At 41.8% G+C, this 18,853-nt stretch overlaps 2 protein-coding genes across 2 annotated transcripts in view; one reads left to right on the top strand and one right to left on the bottom strand.

Annotated features, from left to right (window-relative positions):
- haf (leucine-rich repeat and fibronectin type-III domain-containing protein hattifattener) overlaps positions 1-15,581 on the top strand; it is a 55,443-nt gene extending 39,862 nt beyond the window's left edge. Inside the window, 8 exon segments of the mRNA XM_070286331.1 lie at positions 7,807-8,001; positions 8,114-9,064; positions 9,376-9,717; positions 10,016-10,692; positions 11,227-11,365; positions 11,843-11,967; positions 12,196-12,576; positions 13,534-15,581. Of these exon segments, the coding sequence (XP_070142432.1) occupies positions 7,825-8,001; positions 8,114-9,064; positions 9,376-9,717; positions 10,016-10,692; positions 11,227-11,365; positions 11,843-11,967; positions 12,196-12,576; positions 13,534-14,686 (3,945 nt within the window). The 5' untranslated portion in view covers positions 7,807-7,824 and the 3' untranslated portion in view covers positions 14,687-15,581.
- On the bottom strand, positions 1,288-18,500 carry Rab3GAP1 (RAB3 GTPase activating protein subunit 1). Its single transcript, XM_017176557.3, has 5 exons — positions 17,122-18,500; positions 16,884-17,056; positions 2,358-2,890; positions 2,069-2,298; positions 1,288-2,012 (listed from the first exon to the last, which is right to left on the bottom strand). The coding sequence occupies exons 1-5, from the start codon at positions 18,442-18,444 to the stop codon at positions 1,512-1,514; spliced, it is 2,760 nt and encodes a 919-aa protein (XP_017032046.1). The 5' UTR covers positions 18,445-18,500; the 3' UTR covers positions 1,288-1,511.
- Positions 18,501-18,853: the final 353 nt, after the last annotated feature.

Raw genomic sequence — 18,853 nt, 5'->3', positions numbered from 1 at the left:
TTTAATTAAGCTTCTCTTGGCTCTTTTTTATGATATTATTTTATTGAAAAAATATATATATAAGTACACATCTGAATGGCTGTACAAATATCATTTCAAATACGTTTGGCTTACTTTTATATGCACAATTTATTCTTTGATTTATTAAATGACCAATAATAAATTCATGGGGGCATTGTCCTGAAGTGGATTGGATTGATGTCGTCACAATAAGGAATTCACTTGAAACAAAGCAGAAAAGGTTACAAAGGAAGACAAGGACTGAAAGGAAAATCTAAAAAATAAAATGAATAAAGGTAGAAAATAAAGTATTAAGGGGAAGTTCTTTAAAATAAGATATTAGTCTCATTAACAAAGTAAAATATATTCTGTAAACTTGCTAGCTCAACTCCTTACTAAATTTAAAATATTTCCAGTTTCCTACACGTTTTTATCACTACATAAATATTTTTCCTAGTTTATAAAGCTCAAAAATTCCACCCATAAAAACTAAACAAAAAAATGTTCCTAAACTGTGCGAGGCTGCAAAAGTTAATTTCCGTCTAAGCCATTACCACAAACTTTGAGCCTTTAAATGGGTATGGAATGTTGGAGGGAAGCTGGTTATGCTAGGCACTAACACACAGCAGATCCCCTGCATTTAAGCACCGACAGCAAGTGCACCCAGAGCTCTGGCACTCACATAATTCCTGCCCTCAAATGCAGTAAATACAAATTTATTTTACACTCTTACATTTTTGGTTAGCCAAGGCAATGGGGAAGGGAGGGAATAGTGCTGGAACATTGTTGCAGGCTTTACGAGGCAACAACAACAGCTCAGCACTGTATAGCACAACCGACATGTACACAAAACAATTATAGCCGTAGGTAATTTAGTGGGGAAAACATTACCAGCAAACGGAGCCAAGGAGTGCGAGAATGCCGGCAGAGAAATGTTTTATGTCTTGGCGGGGGTTTCCCCGTCGCCCTGGGAGATGTCTTGGCCTTCTCCTCGCTTGGCATGTGCGCTTAAAATAATTTCTGTTAACCATGGCCCACAATTTGCTTATGGCCCAGACTGGAATTGCCGGCGCACCGCCCCTCCTTAACATTTTCAGCAATTGCCTGGCCGAAAAAGTTTGTTAACGAAAAAGTAGGAAAAGAGTTTGCCTTGCTTTCCCCTTTGGCTGTCATTCAAGTGGAGTTTCCAGGCGAATTTCTTTCGGTGAAGTGATTATGTGGCTATATGAGGGGAGTTGAAAGTTCCAAGAAATACCAAATGTTGTTGGTTATAATTTAGTTTTATTTGTATAAATATGTAGCACCAATAACACCAATTTAAGTTGCATAAGTTATTCAATATCATATGTTTATATTTTATAAATTCAAATTGTGGAATTTCGAGAAGCAAATGCTTTTCTAGAACACTTAAACTTTTTTACTTAAAAACTTCTATGAAGATTTTTCTATAGAATCCTTTAAATGTAGTCAAAGATCTCTCATTTTGTCTGGGAATCCGTTAAATTATGTTCCTAAACAAAGGCTGTACTCTCTGTGAAAGCCCCACAAAGCCTTAGCTTCTCGCCCGTGACAATGGCTCTCATGAATTGCGGTCCCAAGTACAGGCCCTTCTCTGTGCTCTTGGTATCTCCATCTAGTCGGATGACATAATCCTTGCTTATCAATCGATCGGCCATATCCTTCTCCAGTTTAGGAATAAGAATATCATAAAGGGTTCCATCGCCAGCTGCCGTCAGTCTTCGATTCACAATTGTGCAACAATTTTCTTTAAGCAGGATTTCCTCAAACTGTAGCTTAACTTGGGAGAGAGAGCTCCTTTTGGGACATCCCGAGAGTCGCTCGAAGCATTTGAATTGGTAGAAGCGACGTTCTAGCTCAGCCAGATCATCTAGCAAGGGCTTCAAGGAAGGTAGTTCATCAGTATGAGAGCGCGAAAGGCGGCAGAGGTCAGTCAAAAGTTGCTCAATCTGAGAGCTAAACAAGTCCTCCACTTTGGCATTACTTAGAATGTCCTGCAAAGAGAAGATTTACAACTCTCCTTCTCCTAAAGCAGCTTTGTTCTACTTACAATAAGCTTAAGTATGGCCGAGTGTAGGAGGGGAACTATGGTCAGATTATAAATCTCATGCATTTTCCGCGTCTCCAAGTAGTGAAGCACTTTCAATGCCTCATTGGTGTCATCAAAGAGTCTCTTTTGCCGGCTTACAGGCACAGCTTGAGCCTGTTCCCACACCTTTTGCCAGGTGTTGCCCTCTGTGGTCATTCTGACACTCAATTGATGTTTCACCTGACCCAATTCTGACGATAAAAAAGAATATAAAAAAAATATGTAAATTATAAATTAAAAAGTCACCCACCATCTGTGACCTCCTCCCAATCCTTGGGGCTGTACCAGCGTATAAAGTCCTCCATTATCCCCCTAGGATTGGCTGCCTTAAAGGCCTCCATATCCGATAGCAAGGAAGTGCACATCATTTGTGTAGTCAGCCCAGAGCCAGGACCCAGTTTCAGCATGACCTCGGCATCATCCTGCAACTGATCCTCTGTCTTGGGCACAGGTTCTTGGGTCTCGGGTATATACAAATACTCCTCGGGTTCCTCCAGCAACCTCTCGTCATTTAAACGCCTCAGTCGACCCTCGGGCTTTAGGCTAAGTACAGGTTTTATAGGCGGACCAGACCCTGCCGTTAGATCATCACAGTCGAAGAACTCGCCCTCGTCATCATCCTCTTCTTCATCTTCCTCCTCGGAATTGGCTTTTCTCTCCACCGCCTGGGGTTTCCTTTTGCTGTTTGCCTCGCGCTGCACGCGACGTTCCACACAAACGTTGAGCATCTGCAGCTTCTGGTGCAGCAGACAGGTGCGCGTGTCGGGAAAGCCAGTGGAAATTCTAGAGTAAATTGAGAATGAATTGGTGAAGGTAAAGCCATAAGGTGTTGATATAAACACTTGAGTAATTAAATTGGATGTGTTTTTGGGTTGTTTATATACCGAAGGATATTTACAGAGGAGTGTTTGAGTTTCTGAAGGTTTGTTTTAGTGAAAATTTTTGTTTTAAAAGATAATATATAATAGTACAAAAGTTGGTTGAGGTTTTCCTTAGAGATTTACTATCTTTCTTATATTTTTAAAGCCTTAATTTATTGTTAAGAATTTAAAGTAATCTTGGCAATAATCTAAGCTTAGCCTTTTCTGAATCTTCAGCTCTTCTTTGAATTACAGCCTCAAGCTTGATCTCAGATAAATCTATTCCTTTGTCCCAGCCTATCCTATACCTAGCTCACATTATACCCCTATATCTAGCCTCTTGGCCACATATATCAGTCACATTTTTTGGGCCAATCTCAGTCAGTAAGTTGACAATAAAAACCCGACAAAAGGCGGCAAAAGCGAGCTCAAGCTAGCCGCCAAGACACATGCATATATCAGGGGCAAAGTATGGGCGTATAACTCCACATATATGTGGATGCCCCCCTGCCAACGTAACCCAATTGATATTCACGCTCATCATGGCTGTCAACGCGTGCGTGGCCCTCTGGTCTTGCATAGCCAATGAGCCCGGGAGTGTTGGTGAGTCAGTCCAAAAGAGTTCGCTGAACTCTGGGACGCAAAGTGGAGTCACCACCTCGAGGGGGGAAGGGAAGGAAAGTTTTTCAGAGAAGTGAGTGAGTAATTTGGACCAACCAGCGGATGTTGTCCAAGAGGAGCATAGAGCTCCCCCTGGGCAACTTCGGGAGCTGCTGCACTTGGCATTTGCATAAAAGTTGCCTTATTAGTCGCTGCGTGGACAGCTGCATGTTGGAGTAGCAGCTGCTTAAAAGGTTTTTAAAGTGGCTAAAATTGCACTAAGCCATGAGAGAGAGAGAGTAGCGGCTGACAAATGGCTCTTGGCTTTTATTGACCTAATGCTAGCTGGCCATTTGATAGTGCCCAAAAGCATCCTCCAACACCCTAGCCGCCTTAGTTGCAATGAAATAAAAACATCAAATGCGCTCCATGTCATTAATTCCATGTCTATGTTTGGCCTGCTTTCAAGGGGGAAGTGGAAAACGCCCACCATTATCTTCACCACCCCCAAGATAGAGAGCAGCAGGACCATCATCATCATGAAATTGTCCAATAAACTAGACAGAGTTACGTTTATTTTTGTGGGGGGCCAAAAGAACAATTTAGTCGGCTTCAACGACCAGAAGGATAAGCTGCGGTTAAATGGAAATTGTTTTGTCTTTTTTTTGGGCCTTGAAGGAACGAATAGCCAAGAAATTGAAACGACAAAAGCTGGAATATTTAAAAGGGGATTTTTATAGAGCAGAGAAATTGATGATGAGGCCAAATTATTCAAGGCTTTTTCATGGATTTAATGAGCTAATTCAAGGCAGTTCAATTATAAGAAATATTAAAGTTACTTTCCACCTTTTAATTTGTTTAAGCCAAAACTCTCTAAAAGCCAAGAAGAGAATTAACTTCACCCCTCAAAAATATAAATTAAATGAATTTCAAACTTTAAACTTCAACAGTAACCCAATTTTTTGCAGTTTGCTTTTTAATTCCTGCGGCTAAGCTGACCCCAAAGATTATCAACCTACAACACAGCACACCTACCCAAAAAAACCAGCCACTTCTATATATATACATAAGCCCATCTATATATAAACTTTTCAATTGACAACTTTTCCCACAAGAGCCAAGCGCTCAACTCACTTTTTTTTCAACCTCAAATATTCTAATCCACTTAAATGCTTAACAGCATTATGTGACCTTAAGCCCCAAAAAAAAAGGGCGGCGAATTTACACCCACAAGAAGTATGCGCCCGGCTTTTGTTAAATAAAACTTCAATTAAAACATTTTTGTGCCTAGAGGTGTGATGGGAGCAGAAGATTGCCCAACCTGGCCCAAAGGCAAGTGCTTGAAAAACAGAAAGAAAAAATCAACCGCTGGACCATTGTCTAAAAATGCAAATTTGCCAGCCACCAAAAAAAAAAAAAGAGTGAATAATTATGCGGCCAAAACAAAGAAACAACAACAACAACAAGAGCCACGCACCCGAAAGAGAAGGATAGAAAAATCATTTGCACCTCTCAAGTTTTTTGGGTGAGAAAACAAAAAAGTGGTATTTTTTTTAGATACCCTGAAGGAGGGTTTTATAAAATATTAAATAACAATAATAATGAGGGTCATGAACTGTAGAAATATAAAAAGAAGTTGAGTTTTTTCTGTCATATTTCTTAAAATTAATTTATTTTCTTGGTGAACTGCAACTTTGCAGCTTAAAAAGCAAATGAAAGGGTATTTTTTTTGTTAATAAGTTTAATAATATCTTTTAATATGTTTCTTAAATATTCTATATACAATAATACCCTTAAATGTAAAGAAAAAGTTTAGCTTTTTCCCTCATGTTTTGTACATTTTTTTTATTTTCTTAAAATAATTTACAGCTTCAAATTCATATTTTTTTGAAAATCAAAGTGTTTTTTAAGAAGTTTATTAATAATTAATAATTTTAAGTTGTTTTGCAATACTTTTGTAATTAAAAAACAATTTTTAAAAATAAATTTCTCACTTAAAATAGAGTAATTCCCAAGGGTATGTTTACCGTCCTTTTTCTAAACCCCTTTTTTCTGCTCTGCATTTTTTCTACTTTGCTGCACAAGACTGTACTCCTGGAATCGTTTTTCATTTATTCACTTCGTCAGTGGTTGTTGGCACTTTTGTTGCAGTTCTTCCTTTGTTTTCCCGCTGCAATTTTCGCACTTTTCGCGCATTAAAAAATTTAGTGATGCAATTAATACGCAGAAGGAAAACAACAAAAGCGAGTCGGGCAGACAAAAAAAAAAAAAGAAAGGCGGGACGGGGACAGAAAGGGAATAAAATGGTGCAAGAATTTTTTAATTAAATTTGTGGCCAGACAGTTGAGTGAGAAATGAGAAACGAGCATAGAGCATAAGAGAAATGGCTGGAGAAAGGCCGAGGGTTTTCGGGGGGGGCAGACAAGGCAGATACTGCACAGTGCACAGTGAAGCTTGAAATATTTTTGTGCCTTCGTTTTTTGTTGGATTTTAGCCACGTAATGCAATTTATAAGTTGAATTAAGGAAGAGACAGCCCAACAAAAACCCAAAATGCCATGAAAAATGAAGTCAGGCGCGACGAACAATTGAAACATCAACCTCAGCAGCAGCAGCCTCCTCCCCGGGGGGGAAGTACATAGTACAAGTATCTCTGGGATTCATGGATGCAGGGAGGCGTGACACAGCTGCCGACGAGGAAGAAAAAAACTATCAATCAAAAGACAAAATGTTGATTATTATTTGGAATGCAGCGAAGCATGCCGTTTAATTATTATTCTGCGGTTTAGCTGGAAGCTGCAGGGGAAAGATACAACTACAAGTAACTTTGATTTCAATTTGCAATTGATGAAAATTTGTTTAAACTTTTACTTTGAATTTGAAATTTAGGGAAACCTAAATAGGAAAATTTCTGGAAAGGAAAACATTACAAAAAGTAAAAATAATTAAATCAAACTTTATATTTTTCTCATTTTGTAATATCTTTGTCTTTAAAAAAGTATTTTATTTTCAAGTAAACCTTTCTTTAAAAATATAATAAGGTTTTATTTATAAATAAATTTAAATTTTCTTTTAAAAAGCGAGTTCATTCACCTGTTCTTTATTATTTGCTTCAATTCACATAATATAACAATAATCAGCGAAAACAAAGAATTTTCTCAAACAGAAATAAAAAAAACATCTAAAATTTTAGCCACAATAATAACCAAAACCCAGAGAAAGGAGGCGAAAGTGTGTGTCATCATAACTCATGATTATGCAAAAAGGTCAACAGCTTCTTTGCTGACCCTTAAGTCATCATCATCGGCCTTTGTTTGCCGGGGCCATGGAGAAGGGTTAAAATGTTAGAAGTAAGGGAACATCACGTGCTTGGCTTTTTTTATGAGGCAACCAAATTAAATTAAATGGCTAACAAAAAGCGCGAGCCGCGTAACACTTTATTTTTTGTTGCTGCCATTCAGCGGTTAGAAGGCCCTTCCTACAAAAGGGATGCCAGAAAGGATTTACTTTCGCTACGTCTTGCTTTACTGCCTTCTCCGTCTTTTTTTTATGCCTATTTTATGGGGAAACAGTGACTTGGGGCTCTGAAGCACCTCGTTTGACAGGCGCAGCCACGCAGACAGGCAAATTAATCAAAACTAAACTGCCCCAAGGATCAGGTCAGCCAGAGAGGGGATACCCTCTTCCTCCTTTCACGCACTGTTTGTTGTCTAACGAGCATGAAAATGAAATTGAAAGTAGCCTGCCAAAACTGATTGATAAAGCTGAGTCCTCCTCCTGTTCAGTTTTACTTTTTACACGGCAAGAATAAAAGATTAAATGTATTTTAAAAATTTTGAAAGTATTTATTTTGCTATAATTTTCAGCCTCAAGTACTTTTTAGGAGACATTTTAGTGTTAGTATTCTGTCTTTATAAATATCTTAAATACCTTCACAACCTTTTATTTATAATATTAAATTCTTAAGACTTCGATTCTATATTTTCTCTCCTGTGCATCTTCGTTTCCTCCCTTACTCTCTACCATATCCTTGACCAACTGACCATAGGCAGATACTGAAACCCAAAGGGGAGGAGATTTGCCTGCCAGGCGACAGTATTAATTGGGTAATTTATGGCCTCGACTGGCCCAGACAACCTTCACTTTTTCACTGAGGCCAAAAACACTCCACTTCACCCCACTCCTTCTTCTCCTTCTTTATATCTTTGACTAAAATTTGTCTTCTCCTATTTATTTGCAGCTCTATGCCGGCACCAAGATGAGACCCGGCCGAACGACAATAGCAACGCCCCTGCTCCTGCTACTCCCACTAATCCTGGGAGTGCTGAACGGTGCTCAGGCCCAATGTCCCTGGCAGAGGGATGTGCCTGACCTGCAGACGAGCTGCATCTGCGCCTATAATCTGGGCAGGGAACTGTCTGTGCAATGTGATCAGGTGAGGATTTTGGACATAAGATTTTGATTTAATTAACCAAAGTATCCAGGGATCAATCAGTTTACGGGTTTTCTTTCCATTTTTGTTGAAATTATGTCTTTCTCCTCCACAGGTGGACTTTCTGCAACTCCTGGAGGCCATGAATACCCATGCTCGCCTGAAACCCGTGGATTTGCTGTACGTAAACAACTCCTCGATTTCAGAGCTACCGGAGGCCATCTTCAGCAATTTGAGCCTGCACAATGTTCAGCTCTCGAGCTGTGGCATTCAGCGGATTGCAGCGGGTGCCTTTAAGGGCCAGGAGTCGGTGCTGCGGAATCTCAATTTGCAGGATAATCTGCTCACTGAAGTGCCCGTGGAGGCACTCCGAGTGCTGGGTAAGCTTAACCTGCTGGATTTGTCCAAGAATCAGCTTAGCCGCATTCCCGACGATGCCTTTGTGGGGCTGACAAAGCTCTCCACCCTGAAGTTGAACGACAACAATGTGACTCTAGCAGGGAGTGCATTTAGGGGTCTCGAACAGAGTCTGAAAAACCTGAATCTCAAGGGGACCAAACAGCGAAGGGTTCCGGAATCCATTAGGGGTCTAAAGAGCCTGGCTTTTCTCGATCTCTCCCAGAACGGCATCAAAGAGCTGCCGGGAGCGGGCGGCATAAGAGTGTTCGATGGTCTGGATGCCCTGACAGCCTTGAATCTGGAGAGGAATCTCATTCAGAGTATTGGTGAGACGGCCTTTGCTGGGGTTAGAAAGACCCTCAGTTCGCTGAGTTTGCTCAACAATCTGCTGGCCGAATTTCCCATTGGCGCTGTACACTCGCTGAAAGAGCTGCGCGTTTTGGACATTGGATTCAATCTGCTGACCACATTGCCGGAGGCTGCCTTTCGGGGCAATCCAGGCATCACGCTGCTGGCCTTGGATGGCAATCCCCTGAGCAGTGTGCCCGAAGGAGCCTTCGCCCATCTGAATGCTACGCTTCGGGGTCTTTCCCTGGGAGGCAGATTCCTACACTGCGACTGCAAGCTACGATGGGTGGCGGAGTGGATACGGAATGGAGATTTGCAGGTTAGTAAAGTCAGTAGGGAAAAATGTTAAATAAGAAAAAGAAAATTGAATTTAAATCATTAGATATATAGAAGATCTTCCAAAGACTTTAAATATATTTTGAAATTACCCAATAACACCAATAAGTCCTTTAAATTCTGTCTTTAATTTAAACCTTTCAATACCCAACCAATTGCTACCTTTTCCTCCGATAAAAACCTCTTGTCAAATGGTCCGTTTCCGATTAAATCTGATTCAGAAAGTTGCCAACATTTGTTTCATTAACTCCACAAACTGTGCTTTGACTTTGACTTCCCATTTCATCCCCCCAGGTAACATCGCGCGAACGGAACCCACAGTTCTGCGGCACTCCACCCCGTTTCCGGGACCGTGGCTTCTACTCCATTCAGCCCGAGGAGCTGAGTTGTCCGGACATTGCCGATACTGCCCTGCGAGGACCCGTCGGCCTGGCCGATAACCTAAAGCCAACACTGCCCACCTCACCCGATTCCGTGGAGTATGAGACGGGAACGGGCACTGGCACGGGTTTGGGCACTGGCACAGCAGCCTCAGCTCCGGTGGCCAGCAGTGTGAGCAGCTCAACATCGACAACGACACCCACAACGACCACCACGACAACAACCACGCCAGAGCCAACCACGAAGAGGAGCACGGTGAGTGACAACGATGACGACGGGAAGGAGGAGGTGATAAAATAAGGATGGATCGTAAAGTTAAATACGAGTTTTTTGGGGAAGAGGAAATAAAACCAGGTTCTAGGGGTGCTGAAGTGAGGGAAGGTGGTGCCACATTGTCACCCTTGTCCAAAGTTTAAAAACATAATTTTTAACTACAGTCAATGGCTTGTAAAGATTATGATATGTAATTATTTTAAATTTTTATTTTAGGAACCATTTAATACTCTTCCCAACCAAAATGTATCTTTAATTATATCAAAATCTCCTCCTACAGACCCGTCCCCCCACTAAAACAACAACTGTCTCCGGCACCACGGCCTCTCCTGCATCCAATCTCGCTGTGAATGGAACGGGCACAGTTCAGGCCACCTCCATAACCACCAGCAGCAGCAGCAGCTCATCATCCTCCTCGTCAACGGGTCATGGCAATAGCAAACAGGCCCCAGGCTGGCGGCAAGGTGTAACCAATGGCAACGGTAATAGTGGCGGAACAGGAGGCCTTCATAAGCCGCAGAGGCCACCACTCGTCCTGGGCTACCCACCGCAGAGGGGCACTCGCATCGATGACGCCAACGAGGTGCAAGTGAAGCATGCTTTCCGACAGGACAGCTCTGTGATCATTCAATGGGACTCGGACACGGCAAATATCCTAGGATTCCGTGTGGTTTATCGCCTGTTTGGTGAGAAGGCCTTCAAGCAGGGACCACCGTTGGAGGCCAGCGAAAGGGAGTTTAAGATCAAGAATGTCCCAGCCCAAGAGTGTATCATCGTGTGCGTCATTTCACTGGAGGAGCTGCATGTTACCCCAGAGACAGTGCCCTACCAGCAGTGCCGGGAAGTGAGGACAGTGGCCTCGCAGGCCTCCAACATGGACAAGATAACGATTGCGGCCAGTGCGGCCATTTGTGGGACCATCATTGTGGCCGTGATTGTCTTCATTGCTGCCAGCAGGTGGGTTTCAGTTTTCCCTATTTGTAGAACGTAGCTGGTAGTTCGTGGTTCGTAGTTCGTAGTTCCCTTCTGGGCCATGAGTTATGGCCCAACAACTGAGCCACGGACAAAGCCAATTGCTGTGCAAAGTGGCTGGCTGATTTATCGCAGGTCCTTAAGTCGTTGCCACTTTCTATATAGTCTTCTCACTGCGTTGAATCGGTTACGCTTTGGTTTTTACTTATACAAGGAAGGTATCTAAACACTTTATCATCTTTAAGAGCAAGCTCATAATACACTTCTTAGGAAGATGTTTATTTGGTTTAGGAAAATATCTACAAATTCGTATATATTTTCAAGAGATATATTTAATTTTAAATTAAGTCTGTAGTTTCTTTTTGGTATCTTAAAGTTCAGCGTTTAGAAAAACTTTTAAATTCAACAATCCTCCTTTAATTGCCACAAGATAATCGCTTGGCTTAGGGTATTTAAGTACCCCGATTTTCTTTTAAACCTTCCTTCTCATCCTATTATTATTCTCTATTTTTTTTTTAGACGCTCCCGCAAACTGCAAAACAGCCAGCAGAAGAGCCCGCTGCCAATTGGAGGTCTGCCCGTTAATTGCTGCGGTCCAACCGGTTCACCAGGACCACTTGGCTCCATTGCAACGCTATCGGCATTTAACAATCACAAGGTGAGTCCGCTGCATTCCCACCCCTCTTAAACACTAACCAGCTAAAAGCTTGCCAAGAAATTGTTGCTACTCCTGGCTCCCGGCTGTCTGACTGCCTGTCTCTGTCCGGATCGTTAGATGATAGTTGGGTTTGGGTGACTTGCTGGAAGAGAGAGAGAGACCATGACTGCGGGAAATTGGCAATGCCGCGATTTGATGGCTGTTGATTGTATTTATGGGGACAACAAATTAAACGGAGCGAGGATAACAGAAAGTATCTCAATTTTGCAATCTCAGTATTACTTTCCTTTTTTTTTTTTTGGCAAGGTTGCGTTGCCAAAAAGTGAAGTAAATAATGGCTGATAAGTGGGGGTTATGGTTTGGAAAAGACTTAAGGGGTTAATACAGGGGTTTAAAAAATATATAAATATATATATGATACATTTAAAATTGGGAATTAAATACCTAAAATATTTATGATATCTTTTCTCCCTTTAGGAATGGGATCAAGTGTCTGCCTACAGTGGTCGCTCCATACCAAGGCCTCGCATCTATCCCGTGGAACAGCCGGACGATATGCGTAGCCACTTCTCTGGAATGCCCGGCAAGGTGGGCAAGTCAAGGTGAGTCCAACCTCCCCAACTCTCTCACTCTACCCTCAGCGAATCAAACATTTGCTTGCCCCGCATTCCAAGCTTGCGCGCATTTTTCAACCGCTGCCTTGATTGTTTATTTACTTTATTGTTTATTTGGTTCGTTTCGTTTGTTTCTCATTATTTGTTTATGCATATTACACACACACACACTCCGCATACACGCCACACCACAAACACCCCGCATAACCACAGTAGATCCTTGGCGGACGGACAGTCGCAGCACAGTTTCTCAAACAATTCGCATCGCGGCTATTTGGGCAGCGCCTTTCCCTCGAATCTGGTGAATTCCCGCCCAGAATTGCGGCAATCCCGTCAATCCTTGGCCGCCGCCTCGGAGCGTATGTCAAGGGCCTCATATGCCGGCTCCATACACGGCGGCGGCGGTGGAAACGGAGGTCTCAATAGTGGCGGAGGAGGCGGTGGCCTGCCCGTGAGCAGCCTAATGGCCATGAGTGGAATGGTGGGCGGTGGTGGCCCCGCAAGCATTGCCTCCAGTGCCCGAAGATCGCGTCCGCGCTCCAGATCACGCGAACAGCTGAACGCCAGCCACATACATAACCATCGACCGGGAAGTCGGTAAGTAGAACATACATACAACTCGCAATCAGATAATCACGGATCTTGGCTGTTTGGTGGTGGCAACTAATTAATCCGACTCGAGTCACCCACTCAGATTCACACACTATGTCGCCGGAGAAGGCAGACTTTTATCATTAAAGATCACAAAAAAAATAAACACATTTTAATTTACACTTTCGATCTTTCTTTTATGTTTCTCGTTTTCGCCTCGTTTCTTTGTTTAATGCCTATTTTTTTACAACTTTCATTGGGTGATTAATTTAATTAGCTTTTGTTTATAGCTTAGAGGTGGGGTTTTGATTTATTATAGATTTTATTTGCGAACCATTCCCACAATTAATGATTATTGTTGGGTCAGTTTTGAGCGGTAGATTCTAGCAAATTTTGTGGTTAAAACTATACTTGAAGTATTGATTAATGAGTCATTGTTATTTACTCATCATTTGTTTCTTTTTTAAAGACTTAATTCATAAGCTTAGCCTTGAACTTTGTTGTTTGATAATATATTTAAAGGTTAAAGTTTAATTATTCATGGGAAACATATTGACTTTTTAAGATAGCTTAACTGTATGTTTTCCCTTTAAAATATATTCTGAAAATTTACCAATTTCCTTAATGAACTATTTACAAGTTTATCTTAAATTATTTACCAAAATTTCCTCACAAACTTTACAATTTCTTCGTGAGCTTCAATTTCAGCCTAGTTTGGCAACTAACCATTGCTGCAATCGACTTAAACTTTCATCCATGTACAAAATTCTGTAACTACAATGTGTACATGCATTCCTTTCACCACCAAAAAACCCCCCTGTATAAATTTCCCCCCTTGATACCATTATTTTTTATATGGCGTTTCGCTTGGTTTGGAGTCTATATATTTTTACTGCAATCCATAGGCTTCAGTGGCTTTTAGAGGATCTCTGATATAACCATTATATTCGATGGCCATTCCAGATACTCGCAGGCGGGATCGACGCACACGCTAAACAACTATTGCGATACATCGGACAACTGGACGGATCACGATATGGACATCTATATGGCCCGCAATCCGACAACGCGGAACGGTCTAGTGCCATTATGAGGGCGGCTTACCTTATCCTGATATTTCAATGTTGTATTAAACTGGGACGGCATCTTCTGACAATATCTGACGCCGGCCATTGAGGGGCATGGTCGGCGTCAGCAGGAGGAGCAGCGGCAACAACAACAACAACAACATCAGCTGGAGCAGCCACTGCAGCGGCAGTTGAGGAATGAGCGACATCAACAACGACACAGAAGCAATCAGCAATTGGAGCAGCCATATCAGCCAGCACAGCATCAGCAGCAACGATTACACTACTATATGCCGCAGACGGAGCGCTGCACCTCACCCCCCGATGTGGTGCCCCGAGCGGCCAATTTCCATAATAGCAACAACCATAATAGCACCACTACAACCACTTCCACTACCACTACTACAACAACTACTACTGGCAGCAGCAGCAGCAACATGGCCAACAGCATTAGCAACACCACCAATGCCAGCAGCAACCAACAGCAACAGACGCCGCTGGATGCAATGACAGCCACGCTGGAGGAGGATGGAATAGCGAATGGCATTGTTGTCGAGAACTATTTTAACGAATATGAACGTCAGGAAATCATTTATCATCATCCCACAAGCAAGAGCAGCATCCAAGCAGCAGCAGCAGCAGCATCAGCTCGCCAGTTACCCCGCAGCAATGCCTTCCGTTTACAGTTACCGACAACGACTAACAATATTTTATATAGTAATCATGATGCTGCAACCGGCAGCATGGGCAATTATAAGGCGCATACATTTAGTGATAACTGTAATTGTACATGTAATTGTAGTCTAAGCGAGGAGAAGAAGGAGGAGGAGAAGGAGGAGATGGCCACTGTGACAGCAGCAGCAACTACTCGAGAAGAGGAGGAGCAGGTGTATGTTAGCTCATCCTTAGCGGCCAGCACCTCGGTGTCAAGCATTGAGCAAGTGCAGCAGGAAGAGGAACAAGCAGAGAATGTATCCTTGTCGCTGAACTTGACATTGGCTGACACTGAGACAGAAGCAGACAGATCTGCAGACGAGGCCACGCCTTAAGTGCAACCATCTCGCTGTCACCAGGGGCCACTCGAGATTTGCATAATGCATTCTAACAATTGCAAATGCGAAGCTGTTGAAAGTGTAATTCCAAGAAATATATAGATATTTTTATATGCTGTTTAGAGTGCAATAAACACCAATACTTTCCCTAGTTCTCTGTTTGCAGCCCAATGTTGAGCAATCAAAGAACTACAACTTAAGTCAATATATGGTACTAATTATACTTAATAGCTATTAAATCTGATTAACTAATGTTTAGGGTTTAAGGAGGAGTAAGAGAGAAGGAAGGGAAGAACGTTTAAATGCTGGGATAGACAGGCATACAAGTCGCTGAGAGAGCACAAGAAAAAAAAAGCAATATGTAAATAACTTTAGAAAGAGCAAAAACCCAGTAAGATGTAATTTACTTCCGAGTTCCCAGAGTTTCAAGATAGTTTACAAAATATATAAAGTAAAAAGGTAATAGGTCCATCGAATCGTTCGTACTTTTCCAAATAAAATTATAAACATTCTCTAGTCTCATATTCTACATCATTTACATTTACACTCCCTTAAAATCCACTTTATGTTTGTCTATCCCAGCCACACAATTGAGTAGTTTTTGAACCAACCAAACCATTTTACTGCCTGAACAGTTTTAATTTGTACTCATGTTTAAGTTTAAGCTTCGATTTGTTTCACTTCGTTTTGTACAGAAGCCTCAATTGAAACATTTGCGTGCTAAGTTCTTTCTTATGTTTATGATTTCTACTTTTTAGAGAGAATTTAATAAAAGTAATCTATCGACAAGAATATATTTTATTTTCCATTTTATTTTCGATTGGTATGTATATATGTATGTAAAAACCTTTAGGCTTAAGCTTTTGAAACAATGTTCTGTTTTCGCATTATCATTATCATTATTGTTGTTGGAGGGACGAGTCCTGGATAAACAGTCCGGAGGAGTCGAAACACAGTTGACAGTTAACAATATTTAGTGCCCGTGGGCAGGGTCACCTCTCGAGGCGACCCACAAACACGCCCATGTCTGGCACTAAATACTTAGTGAAGTAAGAAAATATCTACATCTATATCTACCCTATAATCTATCCCTAAGTAAATCAGTTATAGACAAGGCTTTGAGCATTAGAATGGTAAGCACAATTTAGGTGGAAAACGGGAGCAATTATTTAGAGCAAAATAACAAATATTCAAATACAGCAAAAGTAGGCAATAAATTCAAAGAAAATCGAAATGATTCCCCAAAACGTACGTTTCACTTGTAAAGCAAGTAGGAGGAAACAGTATCCGACATAGCTATAAGAAACTTTAAATCAAATTTAGTGTTAAACAATTACAACTAAATTAAACTGCCTTAGCACATTGGAGAGGGAGAAAGAGAAACAGAGCACGTGCTTAAATTTAGTTTAGCCTGCACTCGATAAAAAAAACAAACAACACCAACTGGAGATGAGCAATATTTTATTATTGTAATCGGTGACACCAACACTAATACTGCCAACAAATAAAACAAAACAAAAATAAACAGAAAAACATATACATATAATACACAAACAACAAGTAGATTATAACTTGGGAATGCTCATCTCCTGACATCACACCGATGACGACGAAGACACCAACCGATATGGAGGAGCAGATATCCACCCAAAAACAGTTAGACTTATATAGTACACGATCCCATAAATAAATGTGCGTTATATATTGTTACAACTAAATCCAATTCAAAATGTTAACCTTGCGGCTTCACAGATTAGCAAAACGAAATTTACTAGAAAATATTTACGAAGCGTTTCCGTTTTTGGTTTCTCAGTTTCGTACGCATCAAGTTCCAAATAAAAAGCATATTTTTGTTACAAAAACCTTGGGATATTGTGTTTTACTTGGATAAAAGAAAGTTGGAATTGGTATAGCCTTGCAGTTTGCCAGAGGATCATGGAATTGATACAAAAATCTTTCATAACTAAGTCAAAACAGTATAAAATTCAATTAGGGAGCTATACTATGCTAGTTTTTTCTACGTTAACAAATTTTTTCTTCTTGACATGGCTAGTCCTACTCCCCTTTTGATCCTGATCACGAAAATATATGATTTATGGGGTAGGGAATGGCTCCTATACTACTATTTAAGCTTCCGACTAAAATTATACCCAGCAAAGGGTATAAAAATCATAAATATGTTAGAAGTACTCACCCTGGCACCAAGAGGGAGTTATCCCACAGAAGCCTAAGCTGTCTCGTAAATGCTGCCCACAATTGGGCCATGCCCTCAACACTGCCCAGGTGGGCATGACAGGTTGCCAATAGGCAGCTCAAACGGCAAACCAAAGAGTCGGGAACAGCGCTCTTAATGCGCATGGGATCAAACTGAAAAGATCGTAAAATAAAGTTTAAAATCAATCGGAATTTAGTTTGTTTTTAATAGAATTTACCTTGTCTTTAAAACTCTTTTTGGCATAGGGATACAATGCCATTTCCGGATGCATATCGGGGAAAAGATAGGCCAGAAGTTCGCTCAACTCACTCTCGGTCATGGGACCCGGCAAGCGCTTGGTTAGACCCGCCTGAGAGGGCAGCTCGTAGCTGCGTTCCCTGCGCTGTTTCAGCTTGTGTTCGGTGATGCGATCCAAGGGATTGGCTCCTGCCTCTGCTCCGCTGCTAACTCCTGAGAAATTTCTGCCCACATAGGACTCTAGGGATCTGGTGACACCACCAACAGACTGATAATCCCTCAGGCAGCAGGAGAGATACGAAGAGGCCTCGACGGATAGATAAACCTTGCCCAGCGGAGCCTTGGAAGGCACAAAGTCAGTTCTCTGCTCGCTGTCGAAGGCCACATGTTCGGATAACTCTGGCCAGGTGTAGACTAGATAGATTTCCGTGCGGGATTCAGGTGTATAGCCATGTGGTAAAGCAAAAAATTGCTGGAGCTCCAGTTGCGAGACTTCGCCGTCAACGACTATGTCTTCAGAGCTGAGGCCATGATCAAAGGGCACATACATGGGCATACGAATCCGCATGGTATCCAGAGCGTAGGTGGTGCACACGGAGATCTTTGCAGCCTGGGAATAGGAGGTGGGCACCTTTTCCCTGAACAGGGTGAGCAGACCCATTAGGAATCGACACTCGGACGGGGCCTTCTCCAGCCCTACGAGCCTGAAGTTGGTCCTCAGGGCAGGAGCTAAGGCCACGCCCGTGTAGAAATTCCATTTGGGATCGTAGATCTGCACAAAGATGGGAACTACACTTTGAACTTCTGCGGCAACCACGGCAGCAGCGCTCAGGAAGAAGTTGAACTCCGATGTGGACTTCATGTAGTTGAGATTGGGATTCACCGGGTGCAGGACAATAAAGCGCCTTAATCCGTAGATTCTGGCAAGAATGTGCAGGTCCTGGGAGCTCCTGATGGGCGGCCCAAAGCTATTTCCAGTGCTCATCAGATCGTGGTGGCAATTGGTGCGCTGCAAGCAGGTTGTCTCCTTGGTCTCCTCTTGGGGACTCAACTCCTCCTCCTCCAGTATGGCCTGATAGTACTCCACTTCGATGCCGTTCCTCAGCATATCCAGAGTTTCCCTCTGTATTTTCCACTTGCACAGGAAGATTTCCTCGGCTCTGAGGCCACGGCCCACGTCGGACTCCGCTGACACATCCCATTTCTGCAGGATTTCGCCCAGCTGAGCGTTGAACACCTCCCAATCGGAGTCGGCGCTGAAGTTTTCGCGGTAAAAGTCGTTGTCGTCGATCTCCTCAGCCATTATTTTAACTTTTTAACGCGAATCAACAAAGACAACAAACTAAAACGCAGACACAACAATGGAAACAGCTGATAGGGTTGTCAGGGTTGATAAATGTGTTGCCTTTGGTATTTTAAATACCAAAATATACTCTGTGGTTCCGCAAACTGGTTCCGAATTTTTATTTTTAATTAATTAATTCGTTTTAAGTTTAAACATAGTTAAATATGCTAAGGGACTCATAAAGAGGTAATCATTTAACCTGATAATATAAATGTAATTTGAAAAAGAGATCTATGAACAGAAAAACTCCTATATACTTTCAATTAGGAAATTTTTAATAATAGTGTAACGTTCTAAAATTATTTTAAATGGTCTTTAAAAAACCTACACTAATTATAAATAATTTACCCTAACTCTCCCTAAAATC

Source organism: Drosophila kikkawai, chromosome 2L (genome assembly GCF_030179895.1).
Source record: "Drosophila kikkawai strain 14028-0561.14 chromosome 2L, DkikHiC1v2, whole genome shotgun sequence".
In the NCBI taxonomy this organism is placed as follows: Eukaryota; Metazoa; Arthropoda; class Insecta; order Diptera; family Drosophilidae; genus Drosophila; species Drosophila kikkawai.
The sequence above is the reverse complement of the archived record's forward strand: the minus strand, read 5'-3'. Positions and strand labels throughout refer to the sequence as shown.